Source organism: Oncorhynchus gorbuscha, linkage group LG02 (genome assembly GCF_021184085.1).
Source record: "Oncorhynchus gorbuscha isolate QuinsamMale2020 ecotype Even-year linkage group LG02, OgorEven_v1.0, whole genome shotgun sequence".
Classification (NCBI taxonomy): Eukaryota; Metazoa; Chordata; class Actinopteri; order Salmoniformes; family Salmonidae; genus Oncorhynchus; species Oncorhynchus gorbuscha.
In genome coordinates this window covers 56,513,793-56,528,103 of record NC_060174.1, presented here as the reverse complement: position 1 = coordinate 56,528,103, position 14,311 = coordinate 56,513,793, and the positions used below count along the sequence as shown (strand labels likewise).

Sequence of the window (14,311 nt, the reverse complement as noted above, 5' to 3'; positions counted from 1 at the left end):
GCATGGTGTGGTTGTCTTTGTGTATGCTAGTTTTGGTTTTACTTTCGGTGTGCGTGCGTCTGTCTATCTGTGTGTGCATGCATTGGTGCTTTTGGGCACACTTGTGTGTGTGTCTGTTTGTGCGTGCGTGCGTGCTTTTAGCATAACTAACCCCGTTGTTTCGTCCTCCAGCTTCTGGGAATGATCCTGTCTATGTGCCTGTGTAAGAGTGTTGTCCAGGAGGACTACACCAAAGTACCCAAGTACTGACTATGAAGACCTGAAGACAGGAAAAGCTATACACCACACAGCATAGAAACAGACATGCAGACTCACACTCTGACAGTGAAACACAGACACGCAGATACACACTGACAGTGAAACGCAGACACACACTCTGACAGTGAAACACAGACACGCAGACACACACTCTGACAGTGAAACGCAGACACACACTCTGACAGTGAAACACAGACACGCAGACACACTCTGACAGTGAAACACAGACACGCAGACACACACTCTGACAGTGAAACACAGACACGCAGACACACACTCTGACAGAGAAACGCAGACACACAGTCTGACAGTGAAACACAGACATGCAGACACACACTGACAGTGAAACACAGACACGCAGACACACACTCTGACAGTGAAACACAGACACAGTGTCCGGACACACACACTCTCAATCAAGCACAACATATGGACCTGTATCTTTTTGGACACACACATTTTGCCTTATCTTTCATAAAATGACTTGGTTTTAGAAGACACTCATCTTTAGGTATTAATGAATTCAACAGTGGGATATAATCTATCTGATGAAGTGAGTGTGAACAAACACCCATATGAATCCTGGATGTTCTCATCTGTTATTTTCTGTCTCTTCCTGAAGCGCTTTAGTGGAAGAACGGGGTTGTTAGAGGGTGAGGTCAAGGAGAGGAGGGAAAGAAGGAGGCAGAGGGAAAGAGTCAAAGGTAGACGGGAGATTAGTTAGTAAGCTAGCTTTGTTTGTGAGAGCACTTTAGTGACTTTTTGTGAGCTGTTGATCAGAGAGAGGACCTGGACCTGTGCTGATCTATGATCAGGTATCCCCTTTCCATTCTTGTCTATTCATTATTATCTAAAAGGCAACTGATAGTAGATCAGCACTCCTACTTTCTGAAGATGGGCTTTGGGGAGGGGCTTGAAATGCAACACTATGGAACACTGTGGAGGGGGTACTGCAGGAGGGGTATCCCACAGCTGCTATTTGTGGTGCTGGGGTGGGTTTTACTTTTTACTCCACTCTTTCATCAGTCTCTCCACGGAGGCCTTAGTATCTTCTGCCTTCATCTGCTCTCCCTTTTTCTTACGGGTGTGTCTGGTCTGACTGGTTTCCGGAAAACGAGTAGCTACCAAGATGAATTAATAGATTTCATGAAGTATATTATACACTGAGTGTACAAAACCTTAGGAACACCTTCCTAATATTGAGTTGCACACCTTTTTTGCCCTCAGAACAAGTCTCAATTCATCGGGGCATGGACTCTACAAGGTGTCGAAAGCGTTCCACAAGGATGCTTGCCCATGTTGACTCCAATGCTTTCCACAGTTGTGTCAAGTTGGCTGCATGTCCTTTGGGTGGTGGACCATTCTGGATACACACAGGAAACTGTTGAGCATGAAAAATCCAGCAGTGTTGCAGTTTTTGACACACTTAAATTGGTGCCCCTGACATACCCCGTTCAAAGGCAAATATTTTGTCTTGCCTATTCACCCTCTGAATGGCACACATACACAATCCATGTCTCAATTGTCTCAAGGCTTAAAAATTATGCTTTAACCTGTCTCCTCCTCCCCTTCATCTACACTGATTCAAGTGGATTTAGAGCAGGTGTTCCTAATGTTTTATACACTCAGTGTATATGTGTGTATGATATATTATGCTTGTGTTTTACTTTCTTTTATTATTTTGTTTGTCATTTCTTTGTCATTTTTTCATGGGATTTTTAAAAACATATGACTTTACCAAGGGACAAATTAGTGATGGTTTGAGTCACTGAGCATGGTCAGTATTTTATATTGGAAAGAAAGCGATCGCTTCAGCCCGCCTGCTCTGTTTTTGTTTTATTTTCAGAATGCTATTATTTGTTTCCACTCTTATTGTGTGCACCCCAAATTGCAACCTATTCCCTATATAGTGCACTCTACTTTTGACCAAAGCCCCTATGTATTCCCTTTGAGCCCTGGTCAAAAGTGGTATACTTTATAGGAAAAAGGGCACCAATTGGCATGCAGACATTGTCTCTTATTAACTACAGAGTCTGGCTGGCTGATGTAGTTGCTTCACTGCTATTATCGGCACTATTTTCTGTGGAATAGGCAGAGAAATTGGGTCCTGACTTTATGTAGCTATTGTAGTCAGACTGTTGGTGAAACTGTTGGTCCCCTTAGGTCTCTGTTCTTCAGCCCAAGAATTCCACCACCATGACTGTCATCCTTTTAAGAGGTTGCTACATTTCTCATTTCAGCATTACTTGTATAACTACACATTCAAAACAGATGTATTATTATTTTATTAAGTTGGCCATTTTCGACACGAAGAAGAGTTTAACAATAAGCCGAGGCATTATTCGAAAATCAGTGGAGGTATGAAATATAAAATCCCTGTGAAGTCCTATTTGCACTGCCAAATTGAGACTTATAATTGAACTTATATTGTGTTTTGAAAGTTTCTATTTGACTCAATAGAAACATTCTAAAGTCATGTATGTATTTGTTGTATGTTACATGTAGGGGTGTTCCTGGAGTTGGAAGCCATGTTGAAAAGGAAAACAATTTGGGATTTTTTTTTCAGTATCAAGGATTGCTAATAAACTGAATCCATCACAAACCATTAGCAGTATTATATTTTTTTAAGAAACTATAAAAGAAATGATTTATACTGTATTTTTGAGTTGTATTATTTTATTTTATTTTGATATAGGAGGAAGACTTACAATCTGCAGATTTACAGTGCCTTCGTAAAGCATTCTGTCATGTATTGTCTTATATTGTCTTGTCATTTTGCTTTTCCCTCTGTTCGTTTTCCCCCTGCTGGTCTTTTTAGGTTCGTTCCCCTTTTTCTCTCTCCCTTCCTCTCTCTCTTCTCTCTATCGTTCCGTTCCTGCTCCCAGCTGTTCCTATTCCCCTAATCAATCATTTAGTCTTCCCACACCTGTTCCCTATCTTTTTCCCTGATTAGAGTCCCTATTTCTCCCCTTGTTTTCCGTTCCTGCCCTGTCGGATCCTTGTCTATTGTTCACCGTGCTGTGTATCGCCCTGTCGTGTCGTGTTTCCCTCAGATGCTGCGTGGTGAGCAGGTGTCTGAGTCTGCTACGTTCAAGTGCCTTCCCGAGGCAACCTGCAGTTCATGATCGAGTCTCCAGTCTGTTCTCGTCATTACGAGTGGAATTATGCTTTATGATTGTAGATTTACTTTACTGGATTAAAGACTCTGTTTTCGCCAAGTTGCTTTTGGGTCCTCATTCACCTGCATAACAGAAGGATCCGACCAAGAATGGACCCAGCGACTATGGATTCTCTCTACTCTACTCTCGAGTTCCAGGGAGCGATGCTCGGCAGACACGAGCAGGAATTGTCTGCTGCTCGGCATGCCGTTGAGACCCTGGCCGCTCAGGTCTCCGACCTCTCAGGACAGTATCAGAATCTTCGTCTCGTGCCACCAGCTACTTCCGGGTCTTCCGAGCCTCCGGAACCTAGGGTTAATAACCCACCATGTTATTCTGGGCAGCCCACTGAGTGCCGCTCCTTTCTCACCCAGTGTGATATAGTGTTCTCTCTCCAACCCAACACATACTCAAGAGAGAGAGCTCGGATTGCCTACGTCATATCACTCCTTACTGGTCGGGCTCGGCAGTGGGGCACAGCTATCTGGGAGGCAAGCGCTGAGTGTACTAACAATTATCTGAACTTTAAAGAGGAGATGATAAGTGTTTTTGATCGTTCAGTTTTTGGGAAAGAAGCTTCCTGGTCCCTGTCTTCCCTATGTCAAGGTAATCGATCCATAACGGATTACTCTATAGAGTTTCACACTCTTGCTGCCTCCAGTAACTGGAACGAGCAGGCGTTGCTCGCTCGTTTTCTGGTGGGACTCCACGCTAAGGTTAAGGATGAGATTCTCTCTCGGGAGGTTCCATCCAGCGTGGATTCTTTGATTGAACTCGCTATTCGCATTGAACGACGGGTAGATCTTCGTCACCGAGCTCATAGAAGAGAGCTCGCGTTAACCGTGTCTCCCCTCTCTCCGACACTACCATCTTCCCCCACTGACTCAGGTGTTGAGCCCATGCAGCTGGGGGGTATTCGCATTTCGACTAAGGAGAGGGAACGGAGAATCACCAACCGCCTCTGTCTCTATTGCGGTTCCGCTGGTCATTTTGTCATTTCATGTCCAGTTAAAGGCCAGAGCTCATCAGTAGGCGGAGGGCGACTGATAAGCGCTACTAGACGGTCCTCTCCGTCAAGTACCTGTACTACCTTACCGGTCCATCTACGCTGGACCGGATCGGCAGCTTCCTGCAGTGCATTAATAGACTCTGGGGCGGAGGGCTGTTTTATGGACGAAGCCTGGGCTCGGGAACATGACATTCCTCTCAGACAGTTAGGGAGCCCACGGTCATGTTTGCCTTGGATGGTAGTCCTCTCCCCAGTATATTATATGAAACACTACCTTTAACCCTCACTGTATCTGGTAACCATAGTGAGACCATTTCTTTTTTGATTTTTTGTTCACCTTTTACACCTGTTGTTTTGGGTCATCCCTGGCTAGTGTGTCATAATCCTTCTTTTGATTGGTCTAGTAATTCTATCCTTTCCTGGAACGTTTCTTGTCATGTGAAGTGTTTAATGTCTGCTATTTCTCCTGTTTGTTCTGTCCCCTCTTCTCAGGAGGAACCTGGTGATTTGACAGGAGTGCCGGAGGAGTATCATGGTCTGCGCACGGTCTTCAGTCGGTCCAGAACCAACTCCCTTCCTCCTCACCGGTCGTATGATTGTTGTCCTGTTCTCTTCAAGAAGCGTTTTGCATCCGCTCCTATCCTTGTTGCACCTGACGTCACTAAACCGTTTATTGTTGAGGTTGACGCGTCGGGGGTGGGCGTGGGAGCCATTCTGTCCCAGCGCTCCGATACTGACGATGGGGTCCACCCTTGTGCGTATTTTTCTCATCGCCTGTCACCGTCGGAACGTAACTATGATGTGGCTAACCGCGAACTGCTCGCCATCCGTTTAGCCCTAGGCAAATGGCGACAGTGGTTGGAGGGGGGCGACCGTTCCTTTTGTCGTTTGGACTGACCAAAAGAACCTTGAGTACATCCGTTCTGCCAAACGACTGAATGCGCGTCATGCTCGTTGGGCGTTGTTTTTCGCTCGTTTCGAATTCGTTATTTCTTATTGCCCGGGTACTAAGAACACCAAGCCTCATGCTTTTTATCCCGTCTCTTTAGTTCTTCTGTGGCTTCTACCGATCCCGAGGGGATCCTTCCTGTTGGGCGTGTTGTCGGGTTGACTGTCTGGGGAATTGAGAGACAGGTTAAGCAAGCACTCACGCACACTGCGTCGCCGCGCGCTTGCCCTAGTAACCTTCTTTTCGTTTCTGTTTCTACTCGTCTGGCTGTTCTTCAGTGGGCTCACTCTGCCAAGTTAGCTGGCCATCCCGGCGTTCGGGGTACGCTTGCTTCTATTCGCCAGCGGTTTTGGTGGCCTACTCAGGAGCGTGACACGCGCCGTTTCGTGGCTGCGTGTTCGGACTGCGCGCAGAATAAGTCTGGTAATTTTTTTTTCTGCTTCTGCTCCTGGTCTTGCTGGGTCTCAGTCTGTTCCCTGCCACCGCATCTCTCCTGTTCTTGTTCCTGCCCTTGCTGTGTCTCAGTCTGTCCCTAGTTGTTACTCTCCTGGCCTGTTTGGTCCTGTTTGCTCTATAGCTTTCAGTTCTCTACCCGTGTCTCATTTTTTAGAGTAGTACCCTAGTTTCCCTTTTTATCGCTTTCCGTTACGGTCCTGAGGAGAGGAGTTGGGTTCTTTCTCGGGACGTGCTGGACCGTTTGTGATCTATGATTTCCTCCGTTGCCGCCAGTGTTCCTCCTCGAGAGCGCCAGGAGGCGCTCGGTGAGTGGGGGGGTACTGTCATGTATTGTCTTATATTGTCTTGTCATTTTGCTTTTCCCTCTGTTCGTTTTCCCCCTGCTGGTCTTTTTAGGTTCGTTCCCCTTTTTCTCTCTCCCTTCCTCTCTCTCTTCTCTCTATCGTTCCGTTCCTGCTCCCAGCTGTTCCTATTCCCCTAATCAATCATTTAGTCTTCCCACACCTGTTCCCTATCTTTTTCCCTGATTAGAGTCCCTATTTCTCCCCTTGTTTTCCGTTCCTGCCCTGTCGGATCCTTGTCTATTGTTCACCGTGCTGTGTATCGCCCTGTCGTGTCGTGTTTCCCTCAGATGCTGCGTGGTGAGCAGGTGTCTGAGTCTGCTACGTTCAAGTGCCTTCCCGAGGCAACCTGCAGTTCATGATCGAGTCTCCAGTCTGTTCTCGTCATTACGAGTGGAATTATGCTTTATGATTGTAGATTTACTTTACTGGATTAAAGACTCTGTTTTCGCCAAGTTGCTTTTGGGTCCTCATTCACCTGCATAACACATTCAGACCCCTTGACATTTACCACATGTTGTTATGTTACAGCCTTATTCTAAAATGTATTTAAAAATGTAAAATAATTATCATCGATCTACACACAATACCCTATAATGACAAAGCAAAAACAGGTGTTTAGACATTTTTGCTAATTCTTTCAAAATAAAAAAGGAAATATCACATCGACATAAGTATTCAAACCCTTTACTCAGCACTTTGTTGAAGCACCTTTGGCAGCGATTACAGCCTTGAGTCTTCTTGGGTATGATGCTACAAGCTTGGCATATCTGTTTATGGGAAGTTTCTCCCATTATTCTATGCAGATCCCGTCAAGCTCTGTCAGGTTGGATGGGGAGCGTCGCTGCACATCTATTTTCAGGTCTCTCCATTGATGTTCGGTTGGGTTCAAGTCCGGGCTCTGGCTGGGCCACTCAAGGACATTCAGAGACTTGTCCCGAAGCCACACCTGCGTTGTCTATGCTTTGTGCTTAGTGTCGTTTTCCTGTTGGAAGGTGAAACTTTGCCCCACTTTGAGGGTTTGAGCACTCTGGAGAAGGGTTTCATCAAGGATCACTGTACTTTGCTCCGTTCATCTTTGCCTCGATCCTGGCTAGTCTCCCAGTCCCTGTCTTTGAAATCATCCCCACAGCATGATGCTGCCACCACCATGCTTCACTGTAGGGATGGTGCCAGGTTTCCTCCAGACATGACGCTTGGCATACAGGCCAAAGAGTTCCATCTTGGTTTCATCAGACCAGATAATCTTGTTTCCATTGGTCTGAGATTCTTTAGGTGCCTTTTGGCAAACTCCAAGCGGGCTGCTTTTTACTGAGGAGTGGCTTCCGTCTGACCACTCTACCATAAAGGCCTGATTGGTGGAGTGCTGCAGAGATGGTAGTCCTTCTGGAAGGTTCTCCCATCTCCACAGAATAACTCTAAAGCTCTTGGTCACCTCCCTGACCAAGGCCCTTCTCCCCAATTGCTCAGTTTGGCCGGGCGGCCAGCTCTAGGAAGAGTCTTGGTGGTTCCAAACTTCCATCTAACAATGATGGATGCCACTGTGTTCTTGGTGACCTTCAATTCTGCAGAAATATTTTGCTACCCTTCCCCAGATCTGTGCCTCGACTCAATGCTGTCTCGGAGCTATGAGGACAATACCTTCGACCCCATGGCTTGGTTTTTGCTCTGATCAATGGAAACAGGATGCACCTGAGCTCAATTTTGAATCTCATAGCAAAGGATCTGATTTTCTATTTGTTATATATTTGCAAACATTTCTCAACCTTTTTTGCTTTGTCAGTGTGGGGTATTGTGTGTAGATTGCTGAGGAATTTTATTTATTTAATCCATTTTAGAATAAGGCTACAACACAACAAAATGTGGAAAAGGTCAAGGGGTCTGAAATGTGGCCAAGGCAGGATCAGACAGCTGCAATACTGAACACAGCCAGAAGAAAGCAGCATAGGCACACAGTTAGTGTCTGTCTGCCACAGCTGAGCAGAGAGTAATGTTGAAAGCCTGGGCCTATATTCATAAAGCGTCTGAGAGTATAAATGCTGATCTAGGATCAGTTTTGTCTATTAGATAATAATGGATTAAGATTACATAGACGGAGTAGTCTGGTCCTAGATCAGCACTGCTACTCTGAAACGCTTTGTGGATACTGGCCCTGGTGGAGTACAGGAAAAAGTCAGAGGGAGGATCCTGGTTTGCTTTGTTTAATTGTTGCCCATGTACAGTATCAGAATAGACCATAGATCATAACTTGCATTAATTTCAAACCTAGCAGAGGGTATGCCTGTAGCCTATTTGTAAGGTGTGCAGATATACAGTTCTCTTTGTTGGAACATATGCAGGTGCCCTCATCTTCAACCTGTGCCCACCCTGTCCACTATGATAACCTGCATATGGTAGGTGTTAACCCATGATGGAACTGACTGAAGTAGGCTATTAGGATCACTCAACAATGTTTCAAACGACTTCTTACTGATGTAATCTGTGTCAATGACAAACACCCTGCTCCTTTTTAAAGCAAGAGCCTTGAGGGAGAAAACAGAATGGGAAATACTGACTGTTTTTATTTTGAGTCCATCTCTGTTTTGTGTTACTCTTTCATTTGTCTTTTTGATGGAACTCTGGTTAGTCTCGTGTCTAGTTTGTGTGTATGTGTGTGTCTGAGGGGTTCTGGATGGATACAGCAGCACTCGGCCATGGCCACGAGCCCACTCTCAGCACAACACTGACACGCACCACACACACATACACTCATAAGAAGAAGGAAGGTCTCCTCTCTGTTTCTATCACTAGGGCCAGGAAGTGGGACACAGGTATTGGCTCTAAATGATCCTTCAGACAGAGCATGAGATTATGGGAAGGGTATATAGAGTGGTGAAGGCTAGAAGCCTATGAACAGTGTATAATCTACTCTTTTGAGCATGTAGGAACACTGCTATGGTAGAGGTGTGAATGTAGCAGTTTATATCAGGTTTATAACCAGTGGGTAGATATATTTGATGTTAGCAATGCTAAAGTTTTAACATGTAGCTAAAATTGAATCTAGCCAATGGCTGCAAGGGTCAGGGTTAGTTGTAACAAGCCTAAGGATGTCTGGGTGCAGTGCTGGGAATGCAAATTATGGACCCATCAAGCCTGTACCCCAGGACTACCATACCACTGTCACAACTGACTGGTTGATTGAACATGTCTAACATTCACTCACTTTTGGCCGCCGGTCCCATGGCTGTGGGTGATAATCCAACCCGGATGTAGGTATAGGGTTAGTGCTGCTGCCTACTACCCCTCTTCCTCTCACACACACACACACACTTCCACTCCCACAGCAGGGTCCCTTACTATAGTGCTCACTATAGTGGGCATCCTCAGGCTGGACCCCCCTCACGCCACAGTGGTCACCAGTGGTACCCCACCACCTCCACCTGGTGGCCTGAGTATATTGAAAACAAGATCAATGATATAATAATGATGGGGGGGGTGGGACTTTAAGAAAATTCAACTCCATCTTTCATTGAATCAGATGGCTTAATTGTCACAAAAACATTTGATGTTTACAATTATTTTTGGTAAAGTGGGTAAACCTAGGCAGGAAATGCCAACATGAACAGTGACACATCGTAATCATGCATAGTAGCAATACCAAAAACAGAAAGTATCCAGATAAAAATATTTTATAATTATAGATTATAGACTCTTACCCGACATACTTGTCTAAATTGACGGTTTATGTGAAGAAAATGCTATAACCACCCCTCACCCACATCTAGCTAAGTGGATGGGTCACTAATTGTCTAGACATGTACACATGTTCATGAAATACAATAGAGGGCCTTAATCACCCCCAGACACACCTGGCTAATTTTATAGGTCATGTAATAATCCGGCCGAAGTGGAGTCTTTTGTTTAGAAAAGTAGCTAACATAATCCCAACTCATACTGCTACCAATACAAACATTGTCGTAGCTGTAGTATGAATCTGCAAGTAGCTAAAGCTAACAAACTAGGTTCAATGTTAGCTACCTAACATTAGGCTATAACTAGCAATGCAAATACATTTCTGATTCAAGTAATATAACTACAAGTTTGTAGTAATATTACCACAAGCGAGCCAGCAAGCTAACATTCTTTAGCTAACTAACAGTACACTTTAACTTGCAATAAAAATGATTTTCTGACTACATTTTAAAATATAACTGAAATTGTAGCAAGACTCTTATCCGCATACATGGATGAACGCTTCAAGGCAGACGGGAACCACTTAATAACTCTGTTTCGTTTGTAGCTACAGTGTGTTTAACTCTGTTTTGTTTGGCCAGCAGTGTGTTAAGTCACTCTGGTTCACACTTACTGTGGCATGTGCAGAAAGTAGCCCATCACTTTTTCCAACTTTTTCCAGTTAACTGTCGATAGCACCTGCTAAATTCAGGGCATCAATGTTGTTGAGAAAAATCGCAAAACTTTTGTAGTTCTCGACTAACGTTATATCTTTCAAAAACAGCGCGGTAGAAAGGACTATCAAGGCCTCTCGAGTGGTGCAGCAGTCTAAGGCACTATGACAGAAGCGTCACTACAGACCCGGGTTTGATCCTGGGCTGTGTCACAACCGGTCGTCACCAGGAGTCTGGCTGTGACCCCCCCCCCCAAAAGGACTATCCACACATACTGAACAGCTCACATTACAGACTACATACTACATGGCAGACCAATCCAATCTCATCTCCCGGCATGTCCAGCCCATCCATTATCTCAGCCAATCATGGCTAGTGGGCAGGTTCCTACTTTCTATGTTAGTTTTTCTATATTTTCAGTCTTTGTGTGTCTGCACCAGATAGAGCTGTTTCGGTTGTCACTTTGTTGTTTTGTATTTTTTGAAGTGTTCAGTTGTTTATTAAAAAGATGAACACTAGCCACGCTGCGCTTTGGTCCTCTCATTCTTCCACCGATGACAACCCTTACAGAAACACCCACCACAAAGGACCAAGCAGCGTGGTAATGGGCAGCAGCAGTGATCGCAGGACTCATGGACTTGGGAGGATATTCTGGACAGCAAGGGACCATGGGCACAGGCTGGAGAATATCGCCGCCCCAAGGCTGAGCTGGAGGCAGCGAAAGCTGAGAGGTGGTGGTATGAGGAGGCAGCACGTCGGCGTTGGCTGGAAGCCCGAGAGGCAGCCCCAAAAATGTATTGGGGTGGGCACACAGGGAGTGTGGTGAAGTGTGGGCTATTCCACCTCGCCGCACTGGCCTGGCTACGGGGAGCATTCAACCAAGTAAGGCTGGGCAAGCTCGGTGCTCAAGAGCTCCAGTGTGCCTGCACGGTCCGGTCTATCCGGTGCCACCTCCACGCACCAGCCCTCCGGTGGCAGCCCCCCGCACCAGGCTGTCTCTCTGTCTTCTCCCTATAGACGCTCCTGCCTGTCCAGTGCTGGCAGAGCCTTCCTCCTCCCCAGCGCCGCCAGAGTCTCTCGTCTGTCCTGAGCTGCCAGAGTCTCCCGTCTGTCCTGAACCGCCGGAGTCTCCCGTATGTCCTGAGCCGCCAGAGTCTCCCGTCTGTCCTGAGCCGCCAGTCTGTCCTGAGCCGCCAGACTGTCCTGAGCCGCCAGTCTGTTCAGGAGCCGCCAGCCAGGAGCCGTCAGTTAGCCAGGAGCTGCCGGAGTCTCCTGCCTGTCCGGCGCTGCCGGAGTCATCCTTCACTCCGATGCTGCTGCGTTCTGACCTTTATTCCTTTGTTTTATTTTTATTTAGTATGGTCAGGGAGTGAGTTGGGGTGGGGTGTTAGTTTTTCTATATTTTCAGTCCTTGTGTGTCTGCACCAGATAGAACTGTTTCGGTTGTCACTTTGTTGTTTTGTATTTTTTGAAGTGTTCAGTTGTTTATTAAAAAGATGAACAATAACGACACTGCGCTTTGGTCCTCTCCTTCCACCGACGACAACCCTTACACACAGAGGGTTTTCTTTAATGGAGCTTCTCTAATGTTAAACATAAAGTGGAGTGGAGTGTACTGCAAGGCAGGTCTCTTGGCCCTCTACTGTTTTCTATTTTTACCAATGACCTGTAACTGCATTAAACAAAGCATGTCTCCATGTATGCTGATGACTCAAATTTATACGTGTCAGTAACCACAGCTAGTGAAATCACTGTTTTGGAATGGGTGGCCAGTAATAATCCTGAACATCCTGAACATGGTCCTGAACATCTCTAAAACTCAGAGCATTGTAATTTGTACAAAAGTTCTAGATCTCAGCTAAATCTGGTAATAAATGATGTGGCTGTTGAGCAAGTTGAGGAGACAAAATTACTTGGTATTACTTTCGATTGTAAACTGTCATGGTCAAAACATATTGCTTCAATGGTTGTAAAGATGGGGAGAGGTCTGTCCATGATAAAGATCCTGAGTATTGTCAAGTGTTGAAAAGAAGGACCTAGTTAAGCTGCATCTGGCCCAGAACAGAGCGGCACGTTTTGCTCTTCATTGTAATCAGAGGGCTGATATCAATACTATGCATGCCAGTGTCATTTAGCTAAGAGTTGAGGAAAGGCTGACTGCATTGCTTCTTGTTTCTATAAGAAACATTGTGTTGGAAATTCCAAATGGTTTGCGTAGTTACAAACGACCAGGGGTCTTTTCACAGTCCCCAGTTCCTGCAAAAAATTAAAGGAGCATATAGTATTATACAAAGCCATGATTGCGTGTAACTCATATAGCATAAGTGGCCTAGTACAATAGCATTACAATAGCAATACCTAGTATGGCCTACTACAATAGCATTAATACATGCACACACATAGGGGGAATGCACACAAACACACACACACACACACTAGTGATGCACAGGGTGACTCATAACCCGGTTCAGAGTGGGTGGTTTTAGGGTCATGAAATATTGTCTAGAGGAAAGGCAGGTGGGTGGTCGGGCGGGTTGAATAAAGAGAAAACGATACATAAAAAAAATCCAAAAATGTATCATTCTTGTGCAATTTATATCAACAGGATACATTGAGGTTTTTCTTTAATTAAATCTGCCATTAGTGTGTAAACCTAAGCTTTTAGGACCTAACTGTACAAGCACCAAATAGCCTACACGCCAATGGCCAAATGCTTTTGGGAACAGTATGAACGCTAACCACTTTTCCATCTACAGTTTTTATGTGAGTAAAGTCACACCATATTAGGAAAAAAACAATTGTTTTGGGTACAATTTTATAAATGCAGGAAAATCAGTTCTCCGTTTAACATGGTGGGATCGTTTCGTGTCGGTATAATACATTATGTGACTAATGGTGTTGGAAACGCCTTTATGTGCAAATATTGATATAATAACCATGATTATGGAAGTGAACTTGGAGTCACTCGATGATATGGTGTGTGGTCCTCGCACTACGACTCGGGAAGCATCGATCATCATGTCACCAGTATATTTTTTTGTAAAGGAGCATGGAAACATGGCTCGTGGTGGGTAAATTAGCATAGTTTCTTTATGCAGATTTTATAATATTCGCATGAAAATCTGTTGCCAATTGGATGGAAACCTAGCTAGTGTCAGAGTTTAATTCAACAAGAGACAAGCTGCGAAATTGAGATTTTAAAATAGAGAAGGGAGGGACAGAATAGCAATGTTTGGGAAAGATTTAGTGAAGTGTTAAAAGAGGATGATAGCAGTGAATGTTACGTGTGATGATTGCGAGGCGCTATTCAAATTCGACAGTCACAAGATGGGGACTTCAAATAGGCCTATGGCACGTCAAGCGAACTGTAGCCTACTGTTCAGATGAGTAAAATGGAAACTGAAATCTGGACACTGACTGTAGGTCTATACACTTGCACATAGCCTTAATATTAACTATCTTTATCAGTCATAAAAGCTGATAGTATTTCAACCACATAAAATATGCATCCAAGCCAAACTGAAATCTTATCAGAAACATGTTGGGTCGTTTTTACAGCTTGCTATTTCCTTACAACCAGTCAAACTGGTGTAATTTGAAAATGTTGCACAGAGCATCATTCCCGTTTTCTTTTCGTTATTGGAGTCCCGGTCCCTAAACATCTTTGCTCTGCGAAAGAAGCAGAGCTGACAGAGAACTTTACCGATGTCAACTAGAGTGAAGCATTCATCGATTCATGGCATTATTCAGGTGAC

General features: G+C 44.9%; 1 protein-coding gene across 2 annotated transcripts in view; it reads left to right on the top strand.

Annotated features, from left to right (window-relative positions):
- Window positions 1-466, top strand: part of LOC124005028 (CD82 antigen-like) — a 44,394-nt gene extending 43,928 nt beyond the window's left edge. The window contains exon 9 of one of the 2 annotated variants that reach the window (XM_046313884.1): window positions 172-466. In XM_046313884.1, the coding sequence (XP_046169840.1) occupies window positions 172-249 (78 nt within the window). In that variant the 3' untranslated portion in view covers window positions 250-466. The remainder of the gene's footprint in view (window positions 1-171) is intronic. The other variant, XM_046313875.1, reaches the window with a different exon arrangement.
- The last annotated feature ends 13,845 nt before the right edge of the window (window positions 467-14,311 follow it).